This window comes from Trachypithecus francoisi, unplaced genomic scaffold (genome assembly GCF_009764315.1).
Source record: "Trachypithecus francoisi isolate TF-2019V2 unplaced genomic scaffold, Tfra_2.0 Lachesis_group13, whole genome shotgun sequence".
Taxonomy (NCBI): Eukaryota; Metazoa; Chordata; class Mammalia; order Primates; family Cercopithecidae; genus Trachypithecus; species Trachypithecus francoisi.
The window spans coordinates 91,452,369-91,471,272 of record NW_022681458.1 but is presented as its reverse complement, the minus strand read 5'-3'; the positions used below and the strand labels follow the sequence as shown (position 1 = coordinate 91,471,272).

At 38.6% G+C, this 18,904-nt stretch overlaps 1 protein-coding gene across 10 annotated transcripts in view; it reads left to right on the top strand.

The window, feature by feature from the left end:
* RIF1 (replication timing regulatory factor 1) overlaps positions 1-18,904 on the top strand; it is a 136,173-nt gene that overhangs the window by 33,929 nt on the left and 83,340 nt on the right. For 8 of the 10 annotated variants that reach the window (XR_004441769.1, XR_004441771.1, XR_004441770.1 and 5 more), the window contains exons 14-23: positions 2,382-2,444; positions 3,555-3,655; positions 5,393-5,479; positions 6,730-6,800; positions 7,011-7,191; positions 9,146-9,253; positions 10,236-10,385; positions 12,590-12,689; positions 16,673-16,937; positions 18,377-18,419. Coding sequence is in view for 5 of the 10 variants with exons in the window: in XM_033231532.1 (XP_033087423.1) it covers positions 2,382-2,444; positions 3,555-3,655; positions 5,393-5,479; positions 6,730-6,800; positions 7,011-7,191; positions 9,146-9,253; positions 10,236-10,385; positions 12,590-12,689; positions 16,673-16,937; positions 18,377-18,419 (1,169 nt within the window). In the remaining 5 variants the exon portion in view is untranslated. The remainder of the gene's footprint in view (positions 1-2,381; positions 2,445-3,554; positions 3,656-5,392; positions 5,480-6,729; positions 6,801-7,010; positions 7,192-9,145; positions 9,254-10,235; positions 10,386-12,589; positions 12,690-16,672; positions 16,938-18,376; positions 18,420-18,904) is intronic. The other 2 variants (XM_033231535.1, XM_033231536.1) reach the window with 2 other exon arrangements.

The following is an 18,904-nucleotide window of genomic DNA, read 5'->3' as shown; positions in this document are numbered from 1 at the left end:
GTTTTGATTGAGTTTCTTAGTCCTGAGTTCTAGTTTGATTGCACTGTGGTCTGAGAGACAGTTTGTTATAATTTCTGTTCTTGTACATTTGCTGAGGAGTGCTTTACTTCCAATTATGTGGTCAATTTTGGAATAAGTGCGATGTGGTGCTGAGAAGAATGTATATTCTGTTGATTTGGGGTGGAGAGTTCTATAGATGTCTATTAGGTCCGCTTGGTGCAGAGATGAGTTCAATTCCTGGATATCCTTGTTAACTTTCTGTCTCGTTGATCTGTCTAATGTTGACAGTGGAGTGTTGAAATCTCCCATTATTATTGTATGGGAGTCTAAGTCTCTTTGTAGGTCTCTAAGGACTTGCTTTATGAATCTGGGTGCTCCTGTATTGGGTGCATATATATTTAGGAGAGTTAGCTCTTCCTGTTGAATTGATCCCTTTACCATTATGTAATGGCCTTCTTTGTCTCTTTTGATCTTTGATGGTTTAAAGTCTGTTTTATCAGAGACTAGGATTGCAACCCCTGCTTTTTTTTGTTCTCCATTTGCTTGGTAGATCTTTCTCCATCCCTTTATTTTGAGCCTATGTATGTCTCTGCATGTGAGATGGGTCTCCTGAATACAGCAGACTGATGGGTCTTGACTCTTTATCCAGTTTGCCAGTCTGTGTCTTTTAATTGGAGCATTTAGTCCATTGACATTTAAGGTTAATATTGTTATGTGTGAACTTGATCCTGTCATTATGATATTAACTGGTTATTTTGCTCATTAGTTGATGCAGTTTCTTCCTAGCCTCGATGGTCTTTACATTTTGGCATGTTTTTGCAATGGCTGGTACCGGTTGTTCCTTTCCATGTTTAGGGCTTCCTTCAGGGTCTCTTGTAAGGCAGGCCTGGTGGTGACAAAATCTCTAAGCATTTGCTTATCTGTAAAGGATTTTATTTCTCCTTCACTGATGAAACTTAGTTTGGCTGGATATGAAATTCTGGGTTGAAAATTCTTTTCTTTAAGAACGTTGAATATTGGCCCCCACTCTCTTCTGGCTTGTAGAGTTTCTGCCGAGAGATCTGCTGTTAGTCTGATGGGCTTCCCTTTGTGGGTAACCCGACCTTTCTCTCTGGCTGCCCTTAAGATTTTTTCCTTCATTTCAACTTTGGTGAATCTGGCAATTATGTGTCTTGGAGTTGCTCTTCTGGAGGAGTATCTTTGTGGCGTTCTCTGTATTTCCTGAATTTGAATGTTGGCCTGCCCTACTAGGTTGGGGAAGTTCTCCTGGATGATATCCTGAAGAGTGTTTTCCAACTTGGTTCCATTTTCCCCCTCACTTTCAGGCACCCCAATCAGACGTAGATTTGGTCTTTTTACATAATCCCATACTTCTTGCAGGCTTTGTTCATTTCTTTTTCTTCTTTTTTCTTTTGGTTTCTCTTCTCGCTTCATTTCATTCATTTGATCCTCAATCGCTGATACTCTTTCTTCCAGTTGATCGAGTCGGTTACTGAAGCTTGTGCATTTGTCACGTATTTCTCGTGTCATGGTTTTCATCTCTGTCATTTCGTTTATGATCTTCTCTGCATTAATTAGTCTAGCTGTCAATTCTTCCACTTTTTTTTCAAGATTTTTAGTTTCTTTGCGCTGGGTACGTAATTCCTCCTTTAGCTCTGAGAAGTTGATGGACTGAAGCCTTCTTCTCTCATCTCGTCAAAGTCATTCTCTGACCAGCTTTGATCCGTTGCTGGCGATGGGCTGCGCTCCTTTGCAGGGGGAGATGCGCTCTTATTTTTTGAATTTCCAGCTTTTCTGCCCTGCTTTTTCCCCATCTTTGTGGTTTTATCTGTCTCTGGTCTTTGATGATGTGACGTACTGATGGGGTTTTGGTATAGGTGTCCTTCCTGTTTGATAGTTTTCCGTCTGACAGTCAGAAGGACTGTCTGTTGGTCTGTTGGAGATTGCTTGAGGTCCACTCCAGACCCTGTTTGCCTGGGTATCAGCAGCAGAGGTTGCCAAAGATAGAATATTGCTGAGCAGCGAGTGTACCTGTCTGATTCTTCCTTTGGAAGTTTCCTCTCAGGGATGACTCCACCCTGTGAGGTGTGGGGTGTCAGACTGCCCCTAGTGGGGGATGTCTCCCAGCTAGGCTACTCAGGGGTCAGGGACCCACCTGAGCAGGCAGTCTGTCCGTTCTCGGATCTCAACCTCCGCGTTGGGAGATCCACGGCTCTCCCCAAAGCTGTCAGACAGAGTCGTTCGCCTCTGCACCGCCCCCGCTGCTTTCCCTATTGGGCCAATTTATTTCTTTAGTGTAAGGAAGTAAAGGGAGAGTGTTAGTCATAGTACATAGTCATATGTACTTCATTTAAAATACTCAAGTTTATTTTGTTTGACAGATGTGGTTGTCAGTGCTATCTGGAAGGAGCTAATTAGCTTGGTGAAGTCAGTTACTGAATCAGGTAAGCACTATTAACACTGATCAAATGATTTTTTTTTTGAAACAGGTGGTGATCAGATGATTTTTTTAGCATCCAGTGAATTATTTGGCAGTATATAAAATGTGTTTTTAAAGTATTTCTTGTATTACCATAGCTTCCAGGCTTTAATTTATAGTTAATGCTTGAACAACACTGGAGTTAGGTGTGCTGACCCACCATATGGTCGAAAGTCTACATATAACTTTTGACTCCCCGAGAACTTAACTACTGATAGCCTACTATTGGTTGGAAGCCTTGCTGATAACATAAATAGCTGATGAACACATATTTGTATGTTATGTGCATTATATGCTGTGTTCTGTGTTCATTAGCAATATAGTACATTAGAGAAAAGAATATTAGGAAAATCATAAGAAAACACAGTCATTTAGTGGAACCAGGCTATATCCTTGTCTTTACGTTGAGTACACTAAGGAGGGAAGAGGAGGGGTAGAACTTGCTGTGTCCGGGATGGAAGAAAATCTGAATAGGAGTGGACTCATGCCATCCAAACCCGTGTTGTTCAAGGGTCAACTGTACTTACTATTGTTGATTTAGAAAAAAATAAATTTTTACAGCTCTCTGTATAGTCATCTCTAAAATTACATGCTTAGAAATACACCCTTCTAGCCGGGTGCGGTGGCTTATGCCCGTAATCCCAGCACTTTGGGAGGCCAAGGCGGGCGGATCACCTGAGGTCAGGAGTTTCAGACCATTCTGACCAACATGGAGAAACTCCGCCTCTACTAAAAATACGAAATTAGCCAGGCATGGTGGTGCATGCCTGTAATCCCCAGCTACTTAGGAGGCTGAGGCAGGAGAATCGCTTGAACCCGGGAGGCGGAGATGGCGCCATTGCACTCCAGCCTGGGTAACAAGAGTGAAACTCCTTCAAAAAAAAAAAAAGAAATACACTGTTCTCGGCTGGGCATGGTGACTCACGCCTGTAATCCCAACACTTTGGGAAATTGAGATGGGTGGAGTTTGGCACAACATTGTGCCCCTGTACCCCAGCTTGGGTGACAGAGCAAGACAGCTCAAAAAAAAAACCAAAACAAAAAAAACTATACCCTCCTTTTTGTTTTTTGATAGGTAACAAAAAAGAGAAACCAGGTTCTGAAGTTTTGACTCTCTTATTAAAGTCTTTGGAAAGCATAGTAAAGTCTGAAGTATTTCCTGTATCAAAAACGCTGGTAAGTATAATACCTATATGTTGGACTTTAAAAACCATTTTCCGAAGTTAAATTTTATATCGAAGATAGTTTGGGAAGACATTTTTTATATCAAGCATTCATCAGCAGTTTAGTCCTGTTGCAGTAAGTGCCATTCTATTAACTACAGAGTCATTCGAAACCTTTTTAATAAAGTGACTATAACAACAGCCACTAAAGTCTTCAATGTGATAACAAAAAAAATACCTGCCGTACAGAGAAAAACTAGGGTAAAGGACGTGAAACTTGAACTGAAGAAACTCAAATGTCCTTTAATTTTACGACAAGATTGCTGAAAACCACTAATAGTGAGCTGGTACTTTGTTCTAAATTAACTGTTTTTAACCAAGAGAATGACTTTGGTATTAAAACACTTGTGAATTGGATATGATTTTGATGATATGAGCGTCTCAGAATAAGCTCTGCTGGAACAAACAATACTCTAAAATTCTAATTTTGTTTCCTTTATGTACTTTGACAGTTACTTGTTCTATGGCAGTATAGCATAGTGGTTAATCGCAAGGGCTCTGGAGCAGACCAGGTTGAATACCAGCCTAACTATTTATTAGGGTAAATTTGTGCAATTTATCTATTCCCTTGGCTTTGCCTAACCCCATATGTAAAGAGGGAATGTAGCAGTAGTTAAAGACTAAATGAGTTTATACATGCAAAGTACTGTAGGCCAGGAACAAACTAATACTGTCTATTATTATTAATCTGTTTCAGATGACAGTATGTGAAAGTGTATTTTCACTGACATAACTCTTTTATAACATTTAAGTTATGTAGTGCGTGTTCATACCAGTATATTACCGCTGGGCATGGTGGCTCACACCTGTAATCCCAGCACTTTGGGAGGTCAAGTTGGGCAAATTGCAAAAATTAGCCAGGCGTGGTGACATGCCTGTAGTCCCAGCTCTTCTGGAAGCAGAGGTTGGAGAATCACTTGAGCCCACGAGTTTGAGGCTGCAGTGAGCCAAGGTCGTGCCTCTGCAATCCAGCCTGGAGAACAGTGAGACCCTGTCCCAAAAAACAAAAAAACCAGTGTGGTAGTATTTTTGGAGAGCAATTTGGTAGGCTCAGTCAGTTTGATTTGGCAATCTTGGACCCAACTATTAGTTAGCAGTCCTTTGGATATTTGCTTTGGGTACCAGTATAATTAATTGCAGAATTTCTATTAGTAGTATCAAAAAATATAGACATAGTCTCAAGGTCCCTTAATAGAAAAATGGTTGACTAAATAATGGGCACTCATATAGCAGTATTTTTCTATATTGATGCAAAAACTCTGTAACAAGGTAAAATGAAGGTTAGTTGCAGAGCTTAATATCATTAGTAATTTACATTGTAATGACTTTTAATAGTTTAAAGGAATGTGTGTATATAACCGACTGCCCAAGAAGTTGTGTGTTTTTCTGTGTACTTACATATACAGAAATTCATGTCTAGGAAAATAGACTCTGAACTGAAAGTATTGATTATCCCTGGAGGTTAAAGACTTTACCTGCTTTTTATATTTCTGTATTTGAACTTTTAAAACAGATGCAGATATATTCATGTTAGCAAATGAATGTATTTGATCTTTTTTAACTGATGAGATTATATTTACGTTAATGAATGAACATTACTTGTAATTGTTAGAGATATAATTAACACTCAGATTTTTATTAGATAATATTTTTACGGCTAATTTACTGTAAAACCTTTTATCTCTCATAGGTCCTCATGGAAATTACAATTAAAGGTCTTCCTCAGAAAGTATTAGGTTCACCAGCATATCAGGTTGCTAATATGGATATTCTTAATGCAAGTATCTTAAATGTAATATGATGAAGATTGGCGAAAAACATTTATACTTCCTTTTTTAATTTTTAATTTTATTTATTTATTTATTTAATTATTTATGAGACGGAGTTTTACTCTTGTTGCCCAGGCTGTAGTGCAATGGCACCATCTCCGCTCACTGCAACCTCCGCCTCCCAGGTTCAAGCTATTCTCCTGACTCAACCTCCTGAGTAGCTGGGATTACACGCATGTGCCACCACACCTGGCTAATTTTGTATTTTCAGTAGAGACGGGGTTTCTCCGTGTTGGTCAGGCTGGTCTTGAACTCCTAACCTCAGGTGATTCCCCCGCCTTGCTCTTCCAAATGCTGGGATTACAGGTGTGAGCCACTGCGCCCAGCCATATTTCCCTTTTTTTTTTTTTTTAAAAGATAACCTATGTAAAATTCTGAGAGTATTGGATTTGAAGTATATTGACCAAATTAAAGGAAAAACTGATAGTTAATGTAAAGAATTAAATATGCTGCTATGTGAATGAAGAAACTATTTTCCTGGATTAAATACATGGCTCCAAAAGGAAAGTTTCGTATTTGTTTATGTATGATAATAGTGTTGGTTACTGCCACAAATACGGGGAGCTAATGATAAAATGCACTTAATATCTCTAGGATGTAGGCATTGGGATTCCAGTAAATTTTAGATTGATGTTCTTTTTATATCTGGAATCTCATCATTCCTTGATTTTCTGTGTAGAGGAAACAGCTATGATTAGACTTGAAGAGTTTGTTTTTTTTTTTTTTTTTCTTTTTTGAGATGGAGTCAGGCTGTTGCCCAGTCTGGAGTGCAGTGGCGTGATCTCGGCTCACTGCAACCTCCGCCTCCTGGGCTCACGCCGTTCTCCTGCCTCAGCCTCCCAAGTAGCTGGGACTATAGGCACGTGCCACCCTGCCTGGCTAATTTTTTGCATTTTTAGTAGAAACGGGGTTTCACCATGTTAGCCAGGACGGTCTCGATCTCCTGACCTCGTGATCCACCCGCTTTGGCCTCCCAAAGTGCTAGGTTTACAGGCATGAGCCACCACGCCTGGCCAAGAGCTTGATTTTTGTGTGTAGTTTATGGAAATAATTTTATTAACATGGTTGTCATACCTTAAGTAATACCAAAAGTTAAATTTGTCATGCTAAAACAATTTTATTTCTTAAATAACTGATTATAAAAAACAAGTGTTCTATTCTTTGTAACTGAGAATATTGGCTTCATTTTCTCCTTCAGGGAACTCCAGCTTTGTTCTTAATTCAATTAATTTTCAACAATCTCTTGGAATGTGGTGTATCAGATGAAAGGTAAGTTTGTACTTTAACTTAAAACTTTGTCTTGGAAAAGTTATGTAATGAATGAGATTATTTATGTACTATTTCCTAAGTTTCTTTAAGATTTTTTTTAAAAAAAAGACAATTCATTAACTTTTTGTCAGTTATTTTAGAATTTTGTTAACATTAAATTAATATATTCCTGCCAGAAAGTTGATGCATTGTTTATAATTTTTTCTTCAGGTTCTTTCTCAGTTTGGAATCACTTGTAGGCTGTGTTCTTTCTGGTCCAACTTCACCACTAGCTTTCAGTGACTCAGTTTTAAATGTTATCAATCAAAATGCAAAGCAGTTGGAAAATAAGGAGCATCTCTGGAAAATGTGGAGTGTTATAGTCACCCCATTAACTGAATTGATTAATCAGGTATGAAATAAATCTATGTATTTTAGATAATACACCTTTTTTTTTTGTTTGTGCAATTGGGGAAATGAATAGTAAGTTTGCATTTGAATAGAAGATCGTAAATATTTTTTCTGGTAGAATTTGCAAACTTTGTATTTTTGATTTTACTGCATTTCTGCCTCACTGGTAAAGAAACTATAACTTAATGGGGACTAATCAGCTTCATTTTCTTCAGTAGTGATTATAAACCTAGAAGGCTCACATAGATGTAAAATCTTGTATCTTGGATTCTTTCAGTAGTTTTATTAACGGAATAACAGTGGTTATCTTGACTAGGCTGTATATTCCCATAGTTAAGCCACGTTGGTGATTACCTCAAAGCCATATAGTATTTCCTTAAGTCAGGAATCTATTGAGAGTTGAATAATCTGTGTATTTAAATACTTAAATCCATAAGTTTACATATTTAACAGAACTGGGAATGGTGACAGGCTGTGCAGCACGTTGTGTTTATGGTTTGTCAGCCTCTTTGTCAATCATTAAGTGGGAATATGCATTCTCTGGGCTAATAGTGCTGTAACTCAAAAATGAAATAACTCGAAGGAATTTTGTTGTTGTTGTTGTTGAGTCGGAATCTCACTCTGTCACCCAGGCTAGAGTGCAGTGGCACGATCTTGGCTCACTGCAACCTCTGCCTGTGGGTTGAAGTGATTATCCTGTTTCAGCCTCCCAAGTAGCTGGGACCACAGGTGTGCGTCACCACGCCCAGTTAATTTTCATATTTTTAGTCGAGATGGAGTTTCACTCTATTGGTCAGGCTGATCTCAAATTCCTGACCTCAGCCTCAGCCTTCCAAAGTGCTGGGATTACAGGCGTGAGCTACCGTGCCCAAACTAGCAAGGCTAGTTACCTAGCCCTTATTTTGACTACTCAAACTAGCACACTATTCTTCTGGAAGAAAAGTCATTTACATTCTTTTTGTTTTTTGTTTGTTTGTTTTTGTTTTGTGATGAAGTCTCTGTCGCCTAGGCTGGAGTGCAGTGGCAGGATCTCAGCTCACTGTGAGCTCCCCCTCCTGGGGTTCACGCCGTTCTCCCTCCCGCCTCAGCCTCCTGAGTAGCTGGATTACAGGCACCCGCCACTATGCCCGGCTAATTTTTTTCTTTTTTCCTTTTTTTTTTTGTATTTTTAGTAGAGATGGGGTTTCACCGTGTTCGCCAGGATGGTCTTGATCTCCTGACCTCGTGATCCTCCCACCTCAGCCTCCCAAAGTGCTGGGATTACAGGCATGAGCCACTGCACCCGGCCTACATTCTTAAATAGCTTCCCACTGTTAGAACGGTCACAGAGGCCCTTTTTATTGTATTAGTTTTTGCTGGAATGCTGTGTATGTATAGTAGAAGACTTTGGAGTTGGCTCTGGGAATCTCTTTTAGAATTTAAACATAGTGCATAATTTCCCCAGTTTGCTGTTAACAGATTACAGCCATTTGATGACTTAAAACAACAGGGATTTATTCTCCCTTAGTTCTAGAGACCAGCTCTCCAAAATCAAGGAGTTGGTAGGATTGGTTTCTCATGGAGCTCTGAGGCAGAATCTCTTCATGCCTCTCAGCTTCTGCTGGTTGCTGGCAATCCTTGACCTTCCTTGAGTTGTAGCTGCATCACTTGACTATGCCTCCGTCTTCACGTGGTATTGTTCTCTGTGCCTATCCAAATTTTCCTCTTACAGAAAAGACTCTGTTTATTGGATTGGGGCTGACCCTAATCCAGTAGGACCCCTTCTGAATATCTGCAAAGACTTTATTTCCAAATAAGACTACATTCGTAGGTTCTAGGGGTTAGGAGTTAAACATATTTTGAATCTCATCATTGAGGGACACAGTTTTGCCCACTTCTTACAAATAAGTTATGTTACTACTTAGGATTAGAATAAGATGATAATTTGTCTAACTTCATTATTTTTCTTGTTTTAGACCAATGAAGTAAATCAAGGTGATGCCTTAGAACATAATTTTAGTGCCATCTATGGTGCATTGACTTTACCAGTAAACCATATTTTTTCAGAACAGCAATTTCCAGTGGTAAGGCATTGTAAAGTATTGATTTCTAAGGGATTTGTACTTTTCTGAAAATATTATTTCATCCTTTATAATCAGCTTCCACAATGATTTCTTTTTCTGTTTCTTTTTCCTTTTGTTTTTTTGAGACAGAGTCTCGCACTGTCATCCAGGCTTGGAGTACAGTGGTGCAATCTCAGCTTACTGCAACCTCTGCCTCCTGGGTTCAAGCAATTCTCCTGTCTCAGCCTCCCAAGTAGCTGGGACTACAGGACCATACCACCCCGCCCAGCTAATTTTTGTATTTTTAGTAGAAATGGAGTTTCACCATATTGGTCAGGCTTGTCTTGAACTCCTGACTCAAGTGATCCACCCGCCTTGGCCTCCCAAAGTGCTGGGATTACAGGCATGAGCCACCGTGCCCAGCCCACAATAATTTCTAAAATAAGACTTGTTTATGACTTTATTATTAGCTTAGGAGAATGATGAAGGACGAGAGAAGTTCTTTTGGATCTTCGATAAGTTTTGGTATCCTGGCCTTATTTCCTCTCTTCGATTAGATCTCTGGGGTGTGGGGGAAAGGTTATTACTTTGTGTTAGTCTGTTTTTTATTTTGAGACAGAGTTTCTTGTTGCCCAGGCTGGAGTATAGTGGTTCAATCTTGGCTGCCTGCAACCTCCACCTCCCGGGTTCAAGCAGTTCTCCTACCTCAGCCTCCTGAGTAGCTGGGATTACAGGCGTCCGCCACTTCGTCTGGCTAATTTTTTGTATTTTTAGTAGAGACGGGATTTCGCCATGTTGGCCTCAAACTCCTGACCTCAGGTGATCCACCCGCCTCGGCCTCCCAAAGTGCTGGAATTACAGGCATGAGCCACTGAGCCTAGCCGTTAGTCTCTTTTGTGACACATTAAATGTTGCAGTGTTTTTAAAAGATGTATTGATTCCAGAAACTATTTGATACATAGATATATATTAACAGAACTTCTTTTTTAATTGTTATTGGTAGGCCACCATGAAGACTTTACTTAGAACTTGGTCAGAATTATATAGAGCATTTGCTCGTTGTGCTGCTTTGGTGGCAACAGCAGAAGAGAACTTGTGCTGTGAGGAACTTTCTTCCAAGATAATGTCCAGTTTGGAAGATGAAGGCTTTTCTGTGAGTTTGTCCTGATGCTACCTTTTTTTGTTTGTTTTTACAGGATTCTTTTCAAGTAAATGGAGATAACATTTGTGAGCTATCACTTATTACTGCTTCTATTTATATGTGACAAAGTTGATGTTGAAAACAAGTATGCTTTGTGTAACAGTTTTGTGTCTTTGGGCTCTAAGGTTCATGTTTTGGAATCATTAACAGTGAAGATCTTTTACTATTAACAGTGAAGATCTTTTACTATACTGTGTATCTCCTTGTGCTTCTGTTTTTCTAGGTTAATAGTTCAAGGGCCTTGCTGTCCTGGACCTCACTTTCGCATATGTATCTGTTAGATGTTTAAATTCAATCCCTTTGAAAGTTTGTAGTCTTAGAAAATATAAGTCTCTTTTCTCTTTCCTTCCTTCCTCATGGAAAGGACAGCTGTTGGGAACAGATTGATATGTGTCGTTCCAGAATAGACCTCTTTCTGTTTACACATGTCATTTGTATATTGATACTTGCATATGCATATGAATACGGTATTCGTGGCAAGGAAATCCTTATTGCGAAGTAATTATGTAACTTTTCGTAAAACACTGTCTTGGCTCCGTTTCAAGTCAATCCATAGAGCTCTATTATTTCTTGTCAACTGCTCTCTAGTATTCTGTAGTATGGTTGTACCATTACTTGGAATTCTATTATTTTTTTATTTTTTATTATTTTTTGAGATGGAGTCTCACTCTGTCACCCAGGCTGGGGTGCAGTGGCAGGATCTCAGCTCACTGCAGCCTCCGCCTTCTGGGTTCAAGTGATTCTTCTGCCTCAGCCTCCTGAGTAGCTGGGATTACAGGTGTGCACCACCACGCCCAGCTAATTTGTGTATTTTTAGTAAAGATGGGGTTTCACCATGTTGGCCAGGCTGGTCTCGAGCTCTAGACCTGAGGTGATCCACCTTGGCCTCCCAAAGGGCTAGGATTACAGGCGTGAGCCATTGCACCTGGCCTGGAATTCTGCTATTTTAAGGACATTTTGGTTGTTTCAATTATTTATCACTGTGTATAATCGTGGTGATGGCCTTCACACAGAAACCATTGTTTTTCCATGCAGATTATTGAAATGATATTTGTTGTGTGTGTTTTCTCTACATCTTGTATCTAACACGTAATTTAATGAGGAATGAAGGAAAGTAAAAATAACAGTTCTTTTTTCTTTTCCCCTGGAGACAGAGTCTCACAGTGATTGTTGGGTGACAACCCAGGCTGGAGTGCACTGGTGCAATATGGGCTCACTGCAACCTCCGCCTCCCAGGTTCAAGTGATTCTCCTCCCTAGTAGCTGGGACTACAGGTGTGCACCACCACGCCTGGCTCATTTTTGTATTTTTAGTAGAGAGGGAGTTTCACCATGTTGGCCAGGCTGATCTCGAACTCCAGACCTCAGGTGATCTGCCCACCTCAGCCTCACAAAGTGCTGGGATTACAGGCGTGAGCCACCAGGCCTGGCCAGCAACTTCTTTTTATGTTTTGTTTCCACTGGGTTTAGTGAAAACTTTTACTACATCATTTTCAAGAGGAAGTTGATAGAGAATCTATGATCCTAGTACTTCCAGTCTCAGTTTATTGGTTGATATGATGGCTTTTATGGGGATCTTAAAGGTGAATTATTTTTCTTAAATATTGAGGAAGAGAAAGTACAGTATTTGACTAACAGCAGTTAACTGAAAAAAATATGTAATCATGTACGGTCATGTGCCTCATAACAATGTGTCAGTCAACAACAGACCACAAATCTAGTGCTACATATCCCAAGGTGGTTGCAGAACGTCATAATACGGTATTTTTACTGTGTCTTTTCGATGCTTAGACACAAATACATACCATTGTGTTACAATTGCCTATAGTATTCAGTATAGTAACTACACACCTGTATGGGTGCCTAGGCTACATGTTTGTAGCTTAGGAACAACAGACTGTATAGGTGTGTAGTAGGCTGTATCATCTAGGTTTGTGTGAGTACCCTGTGGTCCCACAAGATGAAATTGCCTAATGACCCATTTTTCAGAATGGATCTCTGTTAAGCCATGGGTGGCTGCACTTAATGTACTGTGTAAGCTGTGGCATACGTTACATAGAATATATGGGAGTAACAGTCATTTTTTCATGTTGCTTATTCTTGTTGAATACTGTCCCAGTACTTGAATGTTTCTAACAGTGATATTCTCTTCTCTAGAATTTGTTGCTCGTGGATAGAATTATTCATATTATTACTGTAATGGTTGATTGTATTGACTTTTCACCATATAATATTAAATATCAGCCCAAAGTTAAATGTAAGTATGTATTTTTTAACCTTTGTTTATCCAGTATTTTATAAGCACTACTGAACTTTGCCAGGGGAAGTCCTAATACCTTTGCCACCTCATTTTAGTAACTTTTGATCTTGTTTAACCATGTTAGTTACTATGCCGGGAGCTTTCATACATGTTCTCTCTCTTTTTTTCTTTTTAATTTTCAGATGCTGTGTATCATTCTCTTATCTCTATCACACACAAAATATCTTTACTCCTTTTTACAACACAGAAAGATAAATACTATTCTAATTAGAGATTGCCTAATGGTACAAATGGTTTTACTCATTCCATCTGGTATGAAGGATTATCTGGACAAGAAACTTAGACATAACTTAAAATGTTTTTATTTGCAAGCCTGATTTAAAATAATCATTGAATTGACATTATAATTTAAAAGAAAACAATGGGATCGTTAATTGGTTATTTTTTTCCAGAAATGTTACACATATTTAACTCTGTTTACCTGAAAAATGGTAAACGATTAAAATTGGACAATTGGGATCATAACAAGTTGTGTGATTTTTAAAAACCATATGCCTTGGTTAGTTTTAAGTTATTTTGTAGCAAATAGTTTTTAAAATCTGCTAATTGATTCAATGAAGTCAAATATATCCACCTGTATTTATATGTTCATACCATATAGGTAGTGATAATCTGTCATTAATGAAAAAAATGTTAGTTGATGTTGATATATAGTATTTCTTTTTTTTTTTTTTTTTTTTTTTTTGAGACGGAGTCTCGCTCTGTTGCCCAGGCTGGAGTGCAATGGCCGGATCTCAGCTCACTGCAAGCTCCGCCTCCCGGGTTCACGCCATTCTCCTGCCTCAGCTTCCTGGGTAGCTGGGACTACAGGCACCCGCCACCTCGCCCAGCTAGTTTTTTGTATTTTTTAGTAGAGACGGAGTTTCACTGTGTTAGCCAGGATGGTCTCGATCTCCTGACCTTGTGATCCACCCGTCTCGGCCTCCCAAAGTGCTGGGATTACAGGCTTGAGCCACTGCGCCCGGCCGATATATATTATTTCTTATTGTTTAAAGATTAGGAACATAAAATTATCTACCAATAAGATCTGTCATTGATGAGTTTTCTAAAACATTCTTAGAATCTTTTTTGGTTTTTGAATTTTTACTAAGTAGCAATATGGAGTAACATTTTAAGCTCCTGAAGTATATTATAGGTCAGAGCATCCCGGCCTGAGTCCCGTAGAAATATAGGTTATAGATGTTCTTGACATACCAATCTTAGCTCTCCTCTTGGGCTGACCAGGACCTAATCTGATTACCTCAGTGTGTCAAAAATAGGCTTATCTCTGAAAACCGTAAGTACACCAAGATTGTATAACAGATAATGTCAGAAATTATAAGCCACTGAAGTTTCATAGAGACATAATTTTACCTATGTTGGTACTTCTGAAATTAGATTTAACCGAATATCCAATTCAGGAACTATAAGCCCACAGTTACAAATGTCTTTTCCACTCCATGTCCATGCAAAACAGAGCCAGAGTTCCTCTTGCTGTAAAATTCAGGTAATGGGGAGATTTTTAAAAGTAGTTGAGAAGAGGAAACAATATTAAGACTAACCGAAAGCAAATTGTTATTATCAGGATCGCCTTGGGATTTTTTTGGTGACTTACATTGTGATGATTTCAAATTTAGAGAAATATTGCAAGAGTTTACGTGGAAACTTCGTATTCATTTACTCCGGTTCCTCAGTTAACGGTTTATTGCATTTATCTTATCTGCTCCGCCCTCCCCCCAGAATATACATTTTATTCTTTTTCCCCCCCATACCATTTGAAGGTATAGTTTTAGGCAAGTTGACAACCTGGAACAGTTCCTCAGTCTTGTCTTTTGTGTCCTTCAAAGAGCAACTTTAGGCCGGGTGCAGTGGCTCACGCCTGTAATCCCAGCACTTTGAGAGGCCAAGGTGGGTGGATCACTTGAGGTCAGGAGTTCTAGACCAGCCTGGTCAACAGGGCGGCAACCTGTCTCTACTAAAAATACAAAAATGAGTGAGGCATGGTGCGCACCTGTAGTCCCAGCTACTTGGGAGTCTGAGGCAGGAGAATCTCCTAAACCCAGGAGGCAGCGGTTACAGTGAACTGAGATCATGCCACTGCACTCCAGCCTGGGCAACAGAGCTACACTCCGTCTCAAAAAAAAAAAAAAAGGAATTTTACTTTCTTAGAGTCTTTCAATCTGGGATTATCATATTTCTTTAAGATTAGATTCAGGGTCCATTCATTTCTTTACTGGAGTGCCACAGAAATAATGCTGTAGTTCTTTTTCAATTTATTATTTTCCCATTACTGGTGATGTTAACACTTCCTGTTTGTTTGAGGATGGCATCTGCCAGGTTTTCCACTGCAAGGTTAATTACTACTTACTGTAGCACAATTGTTTCTCTAGATACACTTTCATTTACCATCTAATATAACATGGATTATGCTATTCATTCCTCTTTCTGTATTTGTCTCTATTGTCTCTAATAGTGAGAAACCTGGTTTTTGTTACCCTCAGTGTATTTACAACTTGATCATTCACTTGTATGTAACCAGTCTCCTGACATATGGCTGTCACCTCACCTCAACATTCTGTCAGGGGATATCTGGATATAGTTTTTCAGTGTACATTAATGTCTGAGAAATTGATTCCAAGGAGAAAGATAACTTCCTTTTAGTAGCAACATTTGTTTTTCATGTTACCATATGAGATTAATTTTAATTTAGAAGCGTTCATTTTCTGTTAAATTTGAGATCTTGTTCCTTAAAAGAACGGTTTGATTGAGAGAAACAAGTAATTTTGGAATGGGTATATTTTTTGGGCAAGAGCTATGTGGGTTTATTCTTCTAGGTAGATGTTTATAGAGGGATTAAAGGTACAAAAGAAAGACAGTACTTTCAGACGGGCGGATCACGAGGTCAGGAGATCAAGACCATGCTGGCTAACATGGTGAAACCCCGTCTCTACTAAAAAATACAAAAAAACTAGCCGGGTGAGGTGGCGGGCACCTGTAGTCCCAGCTACTTGGGAGGCTGAGGCAGGAGAATGGTGTAAACCCAGGAGGCGGAGCTTAAAAAGGACAGACAGTACTTTTAGGACAAATATTTTTCTTTAAATCTAGGAAACAGGCAGTAGACTTACTGCATTCTTTCTTGGCTTTGCATCTCTGACTTGTTCAATGTTATTTGTAGGGATCAATGTACTATAGATGAGTAAGGAAATGGTCCGTCATTCTTGGTGGAAATTTTTTGTTTTTAAAACTAACTTTTAAAATTTAAATTTGGAACCTATCTTACATAATTGAGTACTTTCTTGCATATTAGTTGTTGAAATTTTATGAAATGTAAAATAAAAGTTTGAGATGCATTTTATAATTCCTAAGAAAAAATGGACTTGTTTTTCTGAAATTCATATTCATGATCCGCCAAGTAGTTTTGGTCCCCCATTCTCATTTGTAAAGGTAGTGTTCTAGTGATACTTATCCGTTAATGGTACATTATGTTATGATTTGTTTGGGGTGTTAGTCAACAAACGGACATGTATTTGATGTATCTAACTTTGTTTGTTTTTGTTTTTGAGATAGAGTCTCGCTCTGTCGCCCAGGCTGGAGTGCAGTAGCGCGATCTCAGCTCACTGTAAGCTCCGCCTCCAGGTTCATGCCATTCTCCTGCCTCAGCCTCCCGAGTAGCTGGGACTGTAGGCGCCCGCCACCATGCCCGGCTAATTTTTTTTGTATTTTTAGTAGAGATAGGGTTTCACCGTGTTAGCTAGGATGGTCTCGATCTCTGACCTTGTGATCCGTCCGCCTCGGCCTCCCAAAGTGCTAGGATTACAGACGTGAGCCACCGTGCCCAGCTGATGTATCTACCATTTAAATGTGAGCTATATACATTGTAAAAGTGGACAGTGACCCTATTTTCAATTTACTTGAGTTTTTAATTCAATTTTTGTTTTTAGCACCACAGAGACCTTCAGACTGGTCCAAAAAGAAGAATGAGCCCCTAGGGAAATTGACTTCTTTATTTAAACTTATTGTGAAAGTGATCTATTCTTTCCACACTCTGAGCTTCAAGGAAGCACATTCCGATACCCTCTTCACTATTGGCAATTCAATCACCAGCATTATTTCCAGTGTACTTGTACATATTTCTTTGCCTTCTATGATCCGAAAAATATTTGCAACTTTAACAAGACCTCTGGCATTGTTTTATGAAAACTCAAAGTAAGTATTTTGGGCTAAGTAGCTTTGAATTAAATGTATACAATTTAAATATAGGTCGCAACTTTTTAATCAGCTGTGTTGTAGTCTTGACAATTTTGTGGAGAGGGTAATAAACTACAATTTTGTTAAAAAGAGAGTTCAAGTAGTATAGAAATATGAAAGAGAAATTGGAAGTCTTTCTGTTTTGCCTGTTACTTTCCTTTCCCTTTCCTTTTCAATGCTTATCTTTTCAGAATTGTTTATGCAAACAAGCATACCTATTAAATGCATGATAGATAGGAAAGCCTACTTGACATGCTGTTTTGCAATTAATTATATGGTATGCACCTAATACAGTTGGCTGTTTGTATCCATGGATTCTGCATTCATGGATTCAACCCTGGATCGAAAATATTTGGAAAAATTACAAAGAAATATAATGCAAATAAATACAGTATGACAATTATTTACATTGTGTTAGATATTATAAGGAATCTAGAGATGATTTAAAACCTGGGAGGATGTATTTAGGTTACATGCAAATACAACTTGTTTTATATTAGGGCGTTGAGCATCCATGGATTTTGGTATCCTGGCAGGAGGGTGGTCCTGGAATTAGCCACCACCACAGCCAGCTAATCCCCTATGGATACTGAGGGATGGCTATCTCTGTACCATATACACGAAAATCTCATTTTTAAAAATGTCTACATGTGATTCTGTTAAAATTTTTACCCAATTTCTGACTGGTGGACATACATGTTTTTCTAGTGTTTTCCCTCATAACAGTTGAACATTACACGTAAATCATTGCCCACATTTGCCACTATTTCTGTAGAAAATTAGTAAAAATGTTGGTTCAAAGGGCATACACATTTATGTTTCTGAATTGCTCTCCAAAAAACTGAATTAGTTTTGCATCACCCTTTATTTGAATCGAAGCAAGCAGTGCCTTAAAACCTGAAAAAAAAAAAAGCCCCGGAAACAAACTTGTACAAGCATTTTGAAAGGATTCATCAATATTCTTTACAGTAAGCTTGTGTGGTTCAATCATAAGACAGTTTATCTTTCATAAATCAACAGAGAATGTTTTTGGAACAGATTTTATAAAGTACAACCCCCAAATCCATGAACTTTTCTTTGCAAATCTTTAAGTCTATATTACATTAAAAATAATGCCTAAAAGAAATGTATAGAAACAAGCAGTTAATATGATTATTACTTTGAGGCTTATTGTAGATATTTTCTGTGATTCATTTTTCAAAGATGGGATGGTTTTATGCTTAATATTTAGCATTTGAGTTTTTTTTACTTGTGAAGTCTTTGGGTACCTTTTTATATCATCAATTTATATTTATTATGTCTTTATTACCTTTTTCTTAGGATTAGCTTGATAGATAGTACAGTGTTAACTTGCAGAAATATAAATGGTATTCTATTTTATGTGTTTTCCTTCCTAGGCTTGATGAAGTTCCTAAAGTATATAGTTGTCTGAACAACAAGGTAAAAATAGACAATTGTCCATACACCATACTTTCATGATGAGAAAATGATAGGGTTTAGATAATTTTCTTAAACATAATTCTGCTGATTTTTAAAGGGGTTATTCTTTGTTTTTTTTTTCTTCCTGGAGACAGTTTCACTCTTGTCATTCAAGCTGGAGTTCAGTGGCAGGATCCTGGCTCACTGCTGCCTCCAACTCCTGGGATCAAGTGATTCTGGCACCTCAACCTCCTGAGTAGCTGGGACTATAGGCACATGCTACCAAGCCCAACTAATTTTTTGTGTATTTAGTAGAGACAGGGTTTCACCATTTTGGGCAGGCTTGTCTCGAACTCCTGACCTCAAGTGATCTGCCTGCCTCGGCTTCCCGAAGTGCTGAGATTATAGGTGTGAGCCACCATGCTTGGCCTGTTCTTCATTTTTAGTGGACATTTAATAACACTATATGAACACATTTACAGGTTTTTTTTGTTTTGTTTTTTCGT